The 16,598-nt window shown below is 44.1% G+C and overlaps 1 protein-coding gene and 1 long non-coding RNA gene across 4 annotated transcripts in view; one reads left to right on the forward strand and one right to left on the reverse strand.

Annotated features, from left to right (window-relative positions):
• Window positions 1–1,454, reverse strand: part of DPY19L4 (dpy-19 like 4) — a 32,626-nt gene extending 31,172 nt beyond the window's left edge. For both annotated transcript variants that reach the window (XM_064706489.1, XM_064706488.1), the window contains exon 1: window positions 1,294–1,454. In XM_064706489.1, coding sequence (XP_064562559.1) covers window positions 1,294–1,429 — 136 coding nt within the window. In that variant the 5' untranslated portion in view covers window positions 1,430–1,454. The remainder of the gene's footprint in view (window positions 1–1,293) is intronic.
• On the forward strand, window positions 1,307–11,416 carry LOC135444588 (uncharacterized). 2 transcript variants are annotated; one of them, XR_010439240.1, is made up of 5 exons: window positions 1,307–1,638; window positions 2,917–3,013; window positions 3,929–3,981; window positions 4,826–4,885; window positions 11,078–11,416. It is a non-coding gene; the product is annotated as an uncharacterized LOC135444588 (long non-coding RNA). The 2 variants fall into 2 exon arrangements; XR_010439241.1 differs by lacking the exon at window positions 11,078–11,416 and adding an exon at window positions 5,301–8,543.
• The last annotated feature ends 5,182 nt before the right edge of the window (window positions 11,417–16,598 follow it).

A 16,598-nucleotide genomic window follows, 5' to 3' on the forward strand; every position in this document is an offset into this window, starting at 1 on the left:
GCACAAACACACTGAATAGAGAGCAGTGATTCACCTTTTCTAATACAAAAAGTTCTCAAACAAACCTAATGAGTCATGCTAAAAAGAACCAGCTCGTTGCACATCACCTTCACGCAGAACACTCCTACCCAAAGAATGTTCTGTAAACCAAGAGTCTGCACAGATTCATAAGAATACAGACACAGTTGTGGAGGACAAGCAGCTGGAGACTCCGAAACATAGAGAAACCATGGGCAACTCAGAAAGTACCCCTGCTGAGAACAGCTGGGAGGCTGGAATATGCCATGAGACAGATTTGCAGATGCTTGTTTGCTCCTGCATTTTTCTGGGTACCGATTAACGGTTTTGTTTCTGCTGATTTCTCCAAGAAAACTAAATGCCATCTCATAACCCCTACATAGGGGGTTTGCACTGAAAAGACATGGAGAAAAATGTTTGTGTAGGGGCTAAAAAGGAAACAGAATCTCAGAATGCGCTGAGTTGGATGATACCTGCAAAGATGATCCAAGTCCACTTCTTAACCCTGCACAGGACACCTCAATAACCACACCATGTGCCTGAGAGCACTGTCAAAGCGCTTCTTAACTCTGTCAGGCTTGGTGCTGTGGCCACTTCCCTGGGGAGCCTGTTCCAGCACCCAACCGCCCCTGGGTGAAGAACCTCTTCCTAATTACCAACCTAAACCCTCCATCCGCAGCTTCAGGCCATTCCCTCGGGTCCTGCCACTCCTCACCACAGAAAAGAGATCAGTATCTGCCCCTCCTGAGCAAGCTGGAGGTCTCCGTCAGTCTTCTCCAGGCTGAACAAACCAAGTGACTGCAGCTGCTCCTCATACAGCTTCCCCTCAAGGCCCTTCACCACCTTCGCAGCCCTCTTTTGGATGCTCTCTAATACTTAACGAAACGAGAAAGAAGAGTGACTAAAACATACGGAAGGATGCCCAAAGAGAAAGTACGCTCACGGAAGCATCCACGGAGCCCGCAGATGCTGCCCCGGGCGCTCTGCCCACAGACAACGCCAGGCGAGGGAAGAGAAAAAGACCCCAAGTCCCCCAGAGAGCGGCCCTCTCTCTTGGGGCTGCAAAGGACGGGCTGGGCTGGGCTGGGGCCCGAGGGGCCGCCGGGGCGGGCTGGGCCCGGGAGGCCGCCTGTGTCCTGCAGCCCAGTGCTTCAGCTCCGTCCGTGCCCTGGCACAAACCGCGAGGGGCGGCCACACCGCCGGCCTGAGCCCGCGGCCTGGCCCCGACCGCCTCCGCCCGGCTCCGGCTCCGCGGCCTGAGGAGCCGCCCCTCACCTTCCTCCATGGCCGGCCCGTGCCCGCAGCCCGCCGCTGGCTCCCCCCGCCGCTCTCTGCGGGGCGACGCGTCCGCCCCGCCCGCGCCGCCGCCGCCCGCCTCCCGCCGGCCGCGGGGGCGGGAGCGCTCCCGCATCCCCCGGCGAGCGGAGCGGAGCGGAGCAGCCCCGCGCTTCCTCCCACCGCCGGAACTGCGGCTACGGAGCGCGGGGGGCGGCCGGAGCCGAGCGGCGGCGCACCGGGACACAGCGAACGTGCAGGGCCACGGCGGGCGCGCCGGGCGGCTCTGTACCGGGGCACAGCGAATGTACGGGGCTACAGTGAATATTCCGGGACACAGCGAATGTACGAGGCACAGTGAATATTCCGGGGCACAGCGAATGTACGGGGCACAGTGAATATTCCGGGGCACAGCGGACGCGCAGGGGCGCACCGGGGCGCTGCCGGGCGGCCTTAGGGCTCCCGTGCGGGAGCTCCGCGACCCCGCCGCCCCAAGGCGGCACCTCCCGGCAGCGCGGCCGCGGTTGGTGCCGCTCCAGAGGGACCGGGCCTCCAGAGAGCGTGGGCAAGAGGAGGCTCGGGGTGACCCTAAGGCTCTCTACAGATGCCTGAAAGGAGGTTGTAGCCATGGAAGCGTCCTTTCCCGGCAGCCAGGGGTAGGAGGAGAGGACACGGCCTCAAGCTGTGCCAGAGAAGGTCTAGGTTGGACATCTGCAGGAAGTTTTTCACAGAAAGGCTGATTGGACATTAGAACGGGCTGCCCAGGACGTGGTGGGGTCACTGTCCCTGGAGGTGTGTAAGGAAGGACTGGACGGGGCACTTGCTGCCAGGGTCTAGTTGACATGGTGGTGTTTGGTCAGAGGGGCGTCTCGATGATCTCAGAGGCCTTTTCAAACCTCATTGGTCCTGTGATTACAGAACTGTTCACTTTTCTATGGAAGAGGTTTGTGGGAATTGTCCCTTGGAGGTTTGAGGGAGTTGTGCCTTGGATGCTGCATGTCTCCTGACCTGCAGTCAGGCCAATGGCTGAGCAGCTGCTGGAAAACTGATTGCTTGTCTGGCAGCTGCAAGGAAAAGCTAAACCAATATGTGTGTCCTGTTGGAGTGTAAAATGAGATTTATAAGTTTCCTGGATTTTTTAATAAAATCTAAAATACTTCTGCAGTTGTTGATTTATTGAATAGTGAAAGGAGTTGCTTATGTTTTTAATGATCCACAAGTTATCCATTGCATTTCTAATGCATCATGTTCAATTTGGGTTGTTTGTTAGTGTAGGGTTTTTGAAAGTTACTGCAATAAGCAACCATAATCATTGCAATGAGAAGAACAGTAGTTGTTTCAAATATTTGTGCTCAGACCATCAGTACATGGACAGACATAAAATAAACCATTGCTCCATTGTGCTCTAGATGTTTTTTCTTACGCCTTCATTGTACGTCTTGTTTTATAGTGTACCTTGTTGCATTTATTGTGCAACTTCAGTTTTCTTCTGATGCTCCAATATGGATCATCCCACACCTTGATTTCAGTACAATTATATATGCATATCAAGTTATTTACATGCCTAGTTAGCAGAAAAGTGAAAAATCCAGCCTGCTCACTCAATTTTCCTTTTTTCCTAAGGAAAAAAAAATTGCACATTTGAAGGTGGGAGAACCAAAAATCATTTTTCATGCAAGTTTCTTTTTCCCAGAATGCACATGCTGAAATGATTGTTAAGGTAATGTTGAAAATGTTATTACTGTTGCACTTCAATCTTCCAAAATGCGTTCCTCAACTAATATATGAAAGTTATTCCATTTGACAGCTTATTATGTGGCCTAAACATTGTGCTGTAATACATTACAATGAATAAATACGGGGATGTTGTGTTCTTTTTCTAAGCTTTCTCTGTACAAACATGCATCACGTATCTGCATGATGGCATTTGTTCTCTGTTTACATATTATTTCTAAGCCCTGCAGACATAATTTTCCTTTTTATTTACAAGTTCATGGTACTGATGCTTTCCAGTTTAACAGTCATTCTTTCTCTCCTTTAGAGATTGTTGACAGGAGACAGACACAGACCTTAGTGTAATGCATTTATACTGGGCATATTTGTCATTACACAGAATTTTAAAAAATATGTAGTTGTTTGTTTTGTAAACAAACCAGGTTGTATTTTTGTATGTTAAAGATCCCGTGCCTAAAAATATTTGTAAAGTTTCAATAATCAGGTAACAACTGTGGATATTTCACCCATTCTACTGATTTCAGCCTTTTGTAGGGTTAATTTTCAGGCTGCCCTGAAAATTATGGTTCTGGATTGTCAGTATCCAGAGGTTTTGCTTATTTTAATTATTTCACATTCTTCTCTCCCCAAAGCTGTATATCTTCTATCAAAATGTAAAAAAGTAGTGCCTACAAAAGGGTTTGTGGGACCAGAATTTTGCTTAAAGTTGGAAGGGTGTGTGCTCCCACCTGATATGGGGACTGCAAGGGAATAAGTGAGGGGATATTGAGGGATAGTGATAATGTGGAAGCATTACTGATAACTGGACCTAGGAAGCATTAAGAAAATTAAGTTACACAAAATATACAGAACCTTTGGAATTTTTTCCCACCTATTTAATTTTTTTCCTATCTTATTTCAGCACAGCTTCCAGTGGTTTTGATTGCTTCAGTTCATGCCTGCCTTGCCTAGGATGTAAGTGAGCCAGGTTCTGTGGTCATCCGCTGTATTGTAAAACATGGAAAATACCCATTAAATCAAGGGAGCTGATTTAGATTTGGACTCTGAAGCTGAGCTGTGGACATGGAAACATGCTTTGTCTCAATTCTCTCTTAGCTTCAATCCTCTGGTGGTAAATCTGTATTTTGTTTTCTCCTAAAGACTTTGGAATTTCTTTAAACAGTTCCTCCACAGATGGAAGACACTACAGATGTGATTGCCATGACCATCTTCCTGTTCTTTCTACCCTGCCTCTTGTATTTACTGTCCTTGAAGCAGCAAGGACAGTAAATATGAGATCCTGCATATTCATTTTCTTTGCTTCTTCCTGTCACTCCTTGTGCTTCCCTGTAATCTAGAACTAACTCATGTCACCCTGTGTTTAGACGTGTGTGATGCTCGACAGCCTCTCATCCTGTACACTTTCTCTTCTATGTCCTTCTAACCATCTCATCATCTTCTCCATCCCTTTTTTTCCCTCTCTCCATCCCACCTGAAAGAGTTCCTTCTCTGTGTTTTCACCCTCTTAAATGACATTGGTCCTTATCACAGTTGCCTTTATCTGACCTGTAATTTAGTTTCTTGCTTTTCATCTTACTTTATAAAACAAAGCCATGTCAACTGACTAATTGCTGTATTGCTCCTGCAGAGCACTGTGTCAGTAATAGAGTCATGGTAAATGGACTGCAGGGGAAAAGTCCTGATAAATGTTTGTTCCTTTAAACACACACAGACACAAACACACGCCCTTAGTGATGTGACTTGCTTTCTGTACCACTTCCCTCTTTCTGATCTTGCTCTACTTCTTGTTGTGCTGCAGGTGAAGTTCCCCAGAGCAAGAGGCTGACCCCGTATTTGTGAAACATATACAGAAATAACAGTAAGGAAGCATAATGGCTGATAGCTGCCTTGCCCTCCACGTGGCCTCTGCTCTGTGAGGAGGCCCACTGCTCTGCTATTGTCTCTGTCCTTTCCTACACTCCTTTTTTCTCCCTGAGCTGTCTCTTTGACTTTTATCCAAGGATAAAGCCCTTTGAGGTGGATGACTCACAGCTCTGCACTTGCTTTGACTCATACTTTGCCACCTAGTATATTGGTCAGCTCTTACTAAACTGCACTAAGGTTTTTTTTATTGCTAATGACGACAACCCTTGCTGCCCACATCTTTGATTTCACTGCCATTTCTGCTCGGTCAGAGCTATGCTTGTTTTCTCTATGACTGGTCAGAGCTGTATTTCCCCTTTCTCACTCTTCCTGAATTTGATGCTCTTTGGTTTTTTAAACATCCCCTGCAGATTTCAGAGTCTGGAGGCTCTTTTGTCTCTGATGCCAAGCTGTTTGAGCTGCATTTCTGAGGGTGAAGGTGCTGGTGCCCACACAGCCTGCCCTGCCAACATGGAAAGGCAGCCTCATCCCTCGCCTCCTTGTGCAGCATCCTCACCATTCATCAGCTGCTTGACCAGGAGCAGCACATTCCCCGCTTCCAGTGGTAACACACCTTGAATGATGGCAGAGAGTTATCACACAGGTGCTGATGATGAGGGCTTAGCAAACACTTCAGCTGGTACAAAGCTAGCACCAGAATTTAGGCCTCTTTTCAGGCACTCTCTTGTCCCTGAAGGGCAGGCCTAGCATGACTGGAGTCACTGAAACCCCATCCCTGGTACTGACATCAGCAGGAATGACTAATTGCATCTAGGAAATTACTCTTGGAATATTGTGCTGACCTTTTTTATATAAGTATTTTTCAGAGAAGTGGAGCAATATGATCTTTAATATATCTTAATGTCTTACTAAATACACTAGTCAGGCACATCTCCTATCCCAACATAGCAACCAGCAGTCTTAGCCCCACATTCTTGTCTGACCATGTTACAGCTGGCAGAAGAAAGGGCGATGTCACTGCTTTTGATGGTTTCCAACTTTAAGCAGGAAGCAATTTGGCCTGATACTTGAAGATTATAAATCAGTAATACAAGTCATAGTCCAAACACTAAGCAGACACGAGATCCCTTCTCAAAAGCTGCATCTAGTGTTATTAAAACAGCTTGGGCTCAAGCAGCCCTTTGCAGCTGGTGCTGCTTTTCACTGGAGTGAGTAGAAACCACTCCAGCACAGGCAAAATGCACTCCTACCAGTCAGGTTAGCTATTACCAAGCTACTGCTTGTCTGCTAAGATTTCCTAGACAGCAGAAAAAGAAGTGAATGGGACTGTACTTGGCAAGGGATGGGAGGGTGCAACTTCCATCTGGGATGCAGATTCTTGACTCTGAAGCAGCTCTGATAATCCCAGCTGTAATTTTCCAAGGAGGAAACATAAGCCAGGCCATTTGTTACAGAGAAGTGTGATTTCTCTAGAAGGGCAGTTCAGTTTCCTCAGTTTTTTTTCAATCCCAGCCAGCATTGCCAAGCTTTGACTTCATTTCCAGAGCTGATGCTTTCCAAGCCAGGAGTTGTCTGAGTTGAATGGCCCCATTTGAAATTATTAATTTTACCTGTATCAGCCTGTGTAACTGCTTTTATGAGACAAAGGGCACTATGAAAAATGCGGAGAACAAACAGACCTAGTATGTGAGCAGGATGCCTGTCACTGTGTAATTATGTATAACTGTACAGTTACATAAATGCTTTTCTTGGGAATCACCAGTGACGGCAGCAAGCTTTGCCTGTCATGTTTTGGCTAGTTAAAGCACTGATTCATCACACTTTGAATACTCAGTTTCCTGCTTGTTCTATGGTAAATGGATTACTGCCTGCAATTTCAATAGTAATTAATGAAGATGAGAGATAGATCCAGTGATAAAACTGGGTTGTCTGAAGAAGTGGAATGATTTACTCCACTTGTCAAGTCTCACAGTGTTACTAGAATATCACTAGCTTGTTTGCAGACTGATTCATCCTCTTCTTGAAAGATGCATTTTTATCAGTTGGAGTAACAAATCTATGCATACAAAGCATGACTTGACTCTTTTGTTCCTCCTCCACGTGAAGTATCCCCCTCCTTCCCTTTATGCCACTCACCTTGGGCTGATTTTTGCAGTTGCATATTTCTTCTTGAGCTTCTACAAGATCTATCATTAAGAAACTGTCCTGGTTTAGGGCAAATTTGGGTGAGAATCTCCAAAGTGGGGGGGCCCTCCAGAAAGCAAACCCACACAGCCTCTCCTATAACTGGTTTGGGAAGAATTCCTTGGAGAGAAGTGCAAAGAACCTGTTTATTTAACAGGCACAGCACCCCACAGGACACAAAATGAACAAGACCAGGTGACACCACTCTTTCAGCACTCTGAAAAAGATGACAAAATGAGAAAGTCTCTCTCAGGGGTGGTTGCTCTGTTCTCAGTCCCTCCGGTGCTGGGGCAGCTGCTGCAGCCACAGGGTGCAAACCCTCGGTGTTCCCAGGTCCCAGTCTGGAGCAGGTTCGAGATGGTCCCAAAAAAGGAAAGGAGAAACAGTCCAGGAAGAAATTTGGACTGTTTAGCTAAACTAGCTAATAAGCAGAAGCTAGAGCAAGAGCAAAGCGAAAAGCAAAAGTAAAAAAGCAAAAAAGCAAAAGCAGCACTATGTACTGCCCGTCTCTGTGTCTCGCCAGCCATGGGGGAGCGGCTGATAAGAAACCAAAACAAAACTTTCACTCTTCAGAGCCAGTCTTGAAGGCACAGAACATGATATCCAGCATAAACAGAACACATGAATGGGGATACAAACATCACAATGTCACCCTAGGACAGAAACTCATGGAGAAATTAATTTATGTACAGTTCAGATCAGCAAAGAGTCAACATGTTGGTGTACAGTGCTAGGGAAAGTGCCAAATGTTTGTATGGTTCTTGTGATGGGAGAATCTGATGAAACCAGGCTTTAGTTGGCCTTAGCTGGCTGCACTGTTTTTTTCCTGTGTACATCATGTTAATTTGTTAAATATTCTTCCTAACTTTACATAAATCTGACTTGACAGGAGAAGAGTTGGTCCTGCCCTAGGAATTGCAAGAAGAATGATGTTTGTTGACAAAGGTAGATGATATCTTCCCCTTCAGTGAGTCAGGATGTCAGCAGCAACGACTTGGACAGGAATTGACAGGAAATTTACACTTAGTCCTTGAACTCTGTGGTTTTGGCAGAGATTTGACTGAATGAAACACAAAGTGACAGAGGGAGAAACCTGGATTCCCTCCCAGAGGGAGAGTTTACTTGAATTGCTCAGTCACGGACTAGCTTGTTTCATTCACAGAAAAAATTCTGGATCTTAAGAGAGACTACTGTAGTATCCATCCCATTGACATCAGGGACCCTGAGAAGCAGCTGTCATGTCACCATTCTCTGCAATATCCTTTGGAGGGTGTAATTAATTGTTGTAAACCTCCAGTGTGACTCCACTGAATTTAATCAGCCCCACAAATATCACTGAAACTTCTCTGGTGTATTTTTGTAAAGAGGATTTACCTATAAAACAAACCCGGTGTTCATTCAAAATGTCAGGTAATTTTATCCTGAAACAATTTATTTTATGCTTGAGTTTAAATTTTCATTAGTTCAAAGAATGGACATTCTTTTAGGGTCATGTCTTCCAGATGTGCAGGATTGCAAATCAATAGCCAGTCCTTGCAACAAATTTTCATTTAGACACTTTATGACCTAGGCTAAGAGTACATATAAATAGGGAGAAAACTGATAGACTGCTAGAAAACAAGAGTGCCTGCCTGTCCCTGGGAAGGTTAATGGAACTGTTGGCCTGCAGGTATCACACTTGCTTGTGGAGTTTTCTTTCCTCCTTCTCCTCCTCCTCCTCCTCCTCAGCTCGGTTTTTGCAGTTGGCATTTGGAGAAGTATCAAATTAAATCCAAGTTAATGTATATGTCATGAAATTCTGCTGAACTGAGTGAAGGGGAAAGAGGCTTTTGAAACCAGTCCTGGGAGATTCTGGCTGCTGCTTGTGCCTGCAATGGGGAGCAGTGGAGGGAGTTCAGGGTCTTATGAGGGCAGAGTCTAAATTAAGGCAGGCTCTGGCATGCGCAGTGGCAAGGAAATGCAATTTGGTATAAACATTGGGGCTCCAAAGTGAGTAAATGCCACCTACACTGCTCCCAGGAGGCTCCAGTTTCTCAGGAATGTTCTGGCAACATGTTCCAACCCAGACATTAGCGGCACTTTTCAGTTTGCTTTGTCATTTTCAGTAGCAGCTTTTAGTCTATAAAAACCATACCAATGTGTGGTAGTGTATTAAGGAAAATGCACATTTTCATTGACTCTAAAGAGGTGGGCAGCATTCTGGCATGCACCCTTGCAGTTTCCAGGCTTGATTCCAGTGAACAGTTCCTACCCTAAACACTGAATTTCCGTCATTACAAAGAAGGGTTCTCAGTAAATACAAAATTGCTAGGTGCCAAAATAATACAGTGTTTTTCAATTGGAGTAAACATACAGATTGACAGAACTCACTACTTGCTAACCAGGTTCAAAGGTAAATAAGCTAAGAAAGCAAATCTAGACCAAAAAAAAAAAATCCTACTCATGTGACACTGTCCAATGGAGATTTCTTGCCCTGTGAAATGTTCAGTGATAAGGTGGATATTTTCCCTCCACAGACGTGTCAGAAGGCTTAGTGATAGTTCCTGTGCACATAAGATCTGCTCTCCTGTTAGCCAGGGCTCTGCTGCTCTCATTTGACCTCATCCCTAGAAGGCTGAAACATTATTACTGTAATGAATCTTTGTTTCTCCTTCCTTGCACCTGGGGGATTTAAACGTGCTTGTGCCAAGACACCATCTCCTTGCTTGGCTGTGTATAATCTGGGATACATGCAAGTTGATTTCACATGGAAATTAGAGAGGATGGAAGAGATTTGTCACCAGACATTTGTGACCCATGTTACATCAGCCTTTGGGAATACAGTATATCAGCCAAATAAAGGCTGGCCTTGCAAAACAGGTTGTTAGCACTGATAAACAAAGCTTCAATAGGAGTTGAGGATCAGGCTAGTGGCCTGAAATACTGAAGTCATTTGGGACCTTGAATTAATATATTTGTCAACAAACATGTTCCTGGTGGAGAAGGGCAGGGCAGTGTTCCCCACCTAGCAAACACCATGCCCCATCTGATGGCAGCCATTGTGGGAGAATTTTGATCTTATTTGATTCCTTGTCAGCTCTCAAACTGCCACTATTTTTTATTAAATTGATCAGTACAGAATTCCTCCATTTTTGTGCTCCCTTCTGATTCCCAATAGCACCAGCCTTCAGTTTTATAATTTCCTGATTTAATGGCTCCTGACATACCTGAGCCAAATCAGAAAATGTGTTTCCCATGGAAGCTCTGCTCTGAAGGTCAGCAGATCCCTTCACTTTTGCACTGCTTTATTGATGTGTGTCACTTGAAGTGAGACACAAGTGAGTATTTCTGCCTCCCTTTTAAAGCTCTGCCTAAATGCTTTTCATCAACAGCTCCCACTGGAATCAGATTTCTCCTTTGTTGTTCTGTTTCCTGCTTCTTCCTCTGGGGCCAAACAGTTCAGCACTGTTTAATTCTGGGAAAACCAGGAAATGAGAGTTACGGGGAGGAGGGGTAGGATTCCTCTCTCCTATCCTGAGCTGAGTGCCTGAGTGCTGCTCCAGCTCCTCATCCCGGCTCCCCCGGGACAAATGGAGAGGGACAGGAGTCTCCCGGGGGCCATTCACCTGTTCTGAGGGAGCTGGCTGGGAAAGGTGTGAGGAACCACGAGAATTGTGCCTGAGGAACACAACTTCGGGGCTTAGAGAGAGAGAAAAAGACTTAACAGCAGCAAGCACAGATTGCTGGTCAAGGGTACATAGGGGGCTAAGGAGATTATACAGCATGCATTGTCTAGTGTGTTGTTGATGGAGTAGTTCACAAAGCTTCTATGAACATCTTCTCTGCAGTTTATTTTTAAGAGATTTATTTTATTTCATTACAATATATTTAATATAGAAGGAAAATAAATATACATTTGTTACATTGTGGTATAATTTTTCTTTAAGCTGGTATTTGTTTCACTTGAAACCTTTCTTTCACTTTGCTTTCTGTAAAACTTTTTACATTTTTTTTTATTTTTAAGCAACAAACCAGCAAACCCCAGAAGAAGCACTCAGGTAACAGTTAAATCTGCATGACCCTCTTTGCATCTCAGAAGTTTTCAGCAACCAGAGGCCAAGCTTCCACCTCTACCCTGAGCACCCTTCATGCATTATTAACTCTCAAAACACATTACTGTGCACATTCAGTGTATGTAAATACAGAGCCTGATTTTTATTTACTCCACATAGTACAGCAGAGTTAAAGAGCTTTTAAAGTGCATGTATATAAAACACTGTTTCTCGGAAAACTAGTTTATATTTAAAAATCTGAACCAAGCCTAGAACTTTTTACTGTGTAGATTATCTGTGACAATCATTATTTCCTATGTGACCTCAGAATTTATTTACTTCTATTGATTATTTTTGTGTAACACAATAAAAGTAATCCACAAATTATTCTTTGCAGTGGTTCTTCTTCTCTTGACTTCTGAAGCATTATATTCATTTTATGTTTTGCTTTTGGATTAAACTCACATTCCAGAAGTCACGTGCCTGATGAATAATCTCAGTTATACTTCTGATTTGCCTTCTATTTAAAAAAAAAAAAAAAAAAAGAAATGCAAGCAAATTCCCAACCTTCATGATTAGATAGAAACTTGGAAAGACTTGAAACCACGAAAGCAAATGTATCCCCATGATGTTACACTCCTGCCTTCTAAGCCAATGCCTGGACGAGAGTTCCCTGGTGCCTGGGAGGCTCCTGCTCTGCTGTGAGCTGTGAAAGCCACACTGCCACCTGAGCAAAGGGACAAACAGCAGCCACAGGCAGGGATTGGGGCAGAGGTGGCAGATGGCTTTCCATGAAGGTTGTGAGATTGGTTAAAATGTGGAAAAGGAAAGGTACACAGGAGTCAAGAAACATGCACAATAAAGAGAACAGGGGTGGGAACAAGGTTCCTTTGTGCAGAAGGACGCTCAGGGCTCATCAGTGGATGAAGTGCTGACCACTACAAGTGCAGGGTTGTCCTGTGTGTGCTCCAGCCTCACCCCAGGAAAGGTGCTGGTATAGCAACGAGCACCCCATGGCACACACAAGGAATGTTTAAATCCTCTGATCACATCTGAAGCATCAGTAGATGCTTTGTTATTGGAAAGAAGAAAATTAAAACAATACCACTCAAGCTGTAAATTAAAAGCCCACTGCAGATGTAGATTTCATGAGCCAAGTTATTAAGAGCATTAGTATGCATATTAGAAGTAATTAAAAGCAAGCAAACAGGAAGAATGCCAGGTGAGAACATACAGGTTGGAGGAGAATTCTCTACTCAATTACACAAGTGTAAATGAATATCTTGTAAATAAATCCACATTCATTTTCTTGGATGAAGTTACAGTCATGCTGCTTGTAAGTAACGTAACCATAAGCACTGAAAACCAAAACAACAGCATACAATTTATAACACCAAGAAAACAAAATTTAAATGTAAAACAGAACCAACTTGTTTGGCTGTTCTCAGTGGTGCCCTGGAAATGAGGCTATCCTATTCTGATAATTTGCTGGGCTGGGACTGGTCTGATTTTTTTCTGACTAATGTCATAATTAGTCAATTACTTGAAGATATTTGTCTGAGAAACCTCTCATACTGTTACTTGTTTTTAAGATGTTGTTTACAGTTGTTTACAATTTATAGCTGTTCATATTATTTTATTGACAAACTTTTCCCCTATTGTGTATGCATAGTTGTCCCTATTTTCTCTACACAAATTCCTTTTTTGTGAGTATTCTGTAAATAATTCAAAGAATAACTTCTCATTTCATGTGACATTCAGCAATTATTTATTCCCTGTATTCTATAGTGAAGCCGTAAAATGCATCATTGTACTTGCTCCTGACCAAAACATGAAAAGATTTTAAGACCAGGTATAGTCAACAACAGTTCTCTTTGGATTAAAATAAATCAAGGGTTTAGAAGTATTTTCAAGATGTATTGTAATATCTGAAAGTTGTCTGTCTTGTCAAATAAAAGATGACTCATAGATCCCCCTAGGAAAAAACTATCCTTCTTGTTTGCTCAAATGCCAACCAATCTTTTAATCCTCTTCAGATTAGTTTACGTGTGGGAAATCAATATTTCAAGGTACTTACAGTACCTCCCAGAGCACACAAGTTACTGACCAAGCTGGGCTCCAGAGAGTTTCTGCATTCCATCAGGTGTCACAAGGAGCCTTGACTGCTCTGGGGGAATTAAGGCCAGGTGAAATGCCAAGCTCCTTAGCTCATCTGCTGCAGAGAACAGGTCTGCAGTGTGCCTGCTCAAGGCTTGTTATGGGAATAAATCTGACGTGCCTCACTTACTAGGTCAGAGACTGTCTGCAGTGTCTCAACATGCAGTGATATCAAATGTATCACAGAAGCCAAAAGCATGATTAGGTTGCAAAGGCAAACACTGAAAATTTAAGAAATGCCAGAATTAGGATGCTTACTCGACTAGTATTTGTTTCCTGGTAGCAAATGATTTATGATATATTTATCTCTAGCCACATGATCACCCACTGGTGTTTTCTCCTGCCCTGGTGCTCAGGATGAGCTGTTTGTTTACTCTGTGCTGAGTGTGCCCAGCCCTTGGTTAGTGTACACTCTTCAAACCCTGCTTTGGAGACAGCTACTTATTCCTACTCAGGATTTTTCACACAATTGTATTGCTGGAGTAGCTCAGCAAAATACAAGTCGTGCAGAATCCTCAGGATTTCCCATCTGCAGCTGTTTGACCTGACAATTGCAATAACACTCCCAAGGGGTAGGAGAGGGGGTATTTTACCCACACAAGGGAGTGGGGAGGGCAAACCAAGGGCAGCTCCCTCGGGTGCTACTGCAGAGAAGCCCACCCAACTCACCAGCAAATTCAAAGCCTCCTGCACAGACTCTCCATCTCCAACCACAATTTCTTGTCCTGATGTAAACCCCCTCTCTCTCTTCCCACAACTTATCCCACCTATATTCTGTAAATCAGAGAGGTGTAAATCATCTCTCACAGCTCTGCATTCGTACTTGGCGACTTCTTCTTTATGGCTACATTCACAGCTTGTATTAGGGACCTAAAATTACAATCTCCCCTTGGATCTGACATCTAGCCCTTGCTGGACTGACATTCTCTCCTGTACCTGCAGGTAAGGTCATGGCCACAATGGGCTGGAGCACACCCAGGAAATCAGATGTCATGTACTGCTGATTTTTTTAACTGCCAAAGAACATAATTTCCCTGATTACCCTGATTTACCAGTGAAATTACAGAAAAGCAGATTACTGAAAATAAATCATGCTATCATGACAGACTTCTGAGTACAGAGAAATTAGCCTTCCTCAAAGAAAAAGTCGCCTAGTGTCTTACTTTAACGCAGACAAAATAATGTATTTTCCTCTAGCCTCACAGCTGTAGTGTTCTGTCTGAAATGTTCGACAGTAATTCAGCAGGAGACAGAGATTCAGAATGAAAAAATTCAGTTCAAGTTTGACAAAATCATAAACAACAGAAAACAAGGCTCCTAAGGGACATGCTGAAGGCCTTAATAACAGATGCTTTCAGCAGTGCTGCTAATAACAAGCTGTGGGAATTGATGGTGTTCATTTTAAAGTGATTTTCACATTTAAATTTTGATGGGATTTATTGGTTAGATGCTGTGTGCCGGGCAGATAAAGCAAATAGCTGGCAGACTTGCTGTTTAAGAGGAGGATGAGGCTTGTCTGCATCAGAGGCGAAGATTTGGGGCATGTAGGTCTGTTCTTCCACATAACCATTTTAGGGCCTTTCTCAGAACAGCCCCTGGTGCTGTGCCACGTATGACACACCCCCATGCCCCATACTTGGCCTTTCAGAGAGCAGTGCCCACAAGGTATAGAGACTTTGCAGCCTTGGGCTTTTTTAGGATGCTTGTCAGTCAGCGGCTGCTTAGGGAGCTCCAGGAGCTCAGCTTGGGGTGACTGATGGGAATTTTCAGTTACCTGGCTGGACAAACCCAGATTTCTCTTCAGTGTTTAGAAGAGGGTTATAGACTATTAGGAAGTGACCTCAGCTGACGGGTATATCATGTTCTTTCATTCTATTCACTTACAGCATTTACAACATCTCCCCATTATCGTTTAGGCTTTTACAACTCTTAATGACCCTTTTATCAGAGCAGCAATAACCAGTAAATCCCCTTTGGCATTTATTGCCCTGTCTCTAATACATAAAAGAACCAATTTATAACAGCTCATGAATGCTGGAGATTATTTTTCAAACTACTTCTTCAAATCTCACTACAAAAATAAGTGCTCTGATCAAGGCTCTGTTTCTGTGGTTCACTCAGCATCAGCCCTAAATTAAATTCACCAACAATATGCAATAAACTTTGTGGACTGGATGCTCTATGGCAGAAAGAAATGAGAAACTAGAAATCCAAAATATCTTCTCTGCAGGGAGGTGTTCCTTTCCCTGCCATCTCCTGCCAGCATCAGTTTTCTCCTTGGCTGCCAGGAGGAGTTTCAGGCCTGGGCATAATCAGCAGGAGCTCTGGGGACAGGGGACGCTGCTTTGTCAACAGCCATCACAGAAAGTACAGGTGGACCTTGCACATCTGACATGGTGCACTCAACAGTCAGATAACTAAAATCAGTTTGCTGGGCTTTGTCTGAAAATGGTGGAAAGAAACAGGCAGGCATCACCAGGAGAGGCTTTATCCTATCCTACTAGAGGTGCCCGGGAGAGACAGCTCAAAGGTGTGCAGTCCCAGCTGCCCTCCTCTCAATGCTGGCAGCAGTCATCCAACTTCAAAACACCCAAAATTAGATGTCACTAATCTCTATGCCTTCATTTGCAGTGATGACAACATAACTCTGAAGCTATCTCTGTTATTACAAACAGAAACAAAACTCCAAAGATATTGTGTTTACTCATTTTTGTAATTTTTGCTCAACATGCAGTAATGTCCTGCTCTCCCTGTAGGACATACAATAGATTGCCATTAGTACCTTTGAAAGGTGTGTTTTGTCTTGATTTATCTACAGGTAGAACACAAACAGCCACAGGAGTCTGCAGAGAAACTCTCCCCTGCACTTCCAAACCCCACCAATTAGAACACAACAGAGTAGTCCTTAGGAATTATTTCAAAGTGAGCTGCTGATGAGGGCCACCTAAGGATCCTATGTGCTCCTGGCAGCTATTTCAGTTTTTCTAACTCTTTATCTAGACATCAGACTTGGATTTGATTCAAAGCCCAGCACTGGAAAGACTTGACATGAGCAGATTTGGAGAGGGATGTAGCTGTTTCTATGGGGTAAATGAAACGCTGTACAAAGATGCCCAGTGCTAAGTGAGCCACTGCCTGGGCTGGAGGCCATTACTGATTGTGCTGGTTAGACACTGAATCCCAGCTAAGTAGCCTTGATGAGAAACTGTCTATTTTGGCCTGGGCAGAGAAGCTCAGTTAGGGCAGCAGTTTTATCCCCAACACAAGCTAGCCCAAGCACCTCTGTGCCCTGTGGAGACTGTTCAGTGCCATTACAGCAGGGTCTGTGCCACAAGG

The sequence above is a fragment of the Zonotrichia leucophrys genome, chromosome 2, assembly GCF_028769735.1.
Source record: "Zonotrichia leucophrys gambelii isolate GWCS_2022_RI chromosome 2, RI_Zleu_2.0, whole genome shotgun sequence".
Classification (NCBI taxonomy): domain Eukaryota; kingdom Metazoa; phylum Chordata; class Aves; order Passeriformes; family Passerellidae; genus Zonotrichia; species Zonotrichia leucophrys.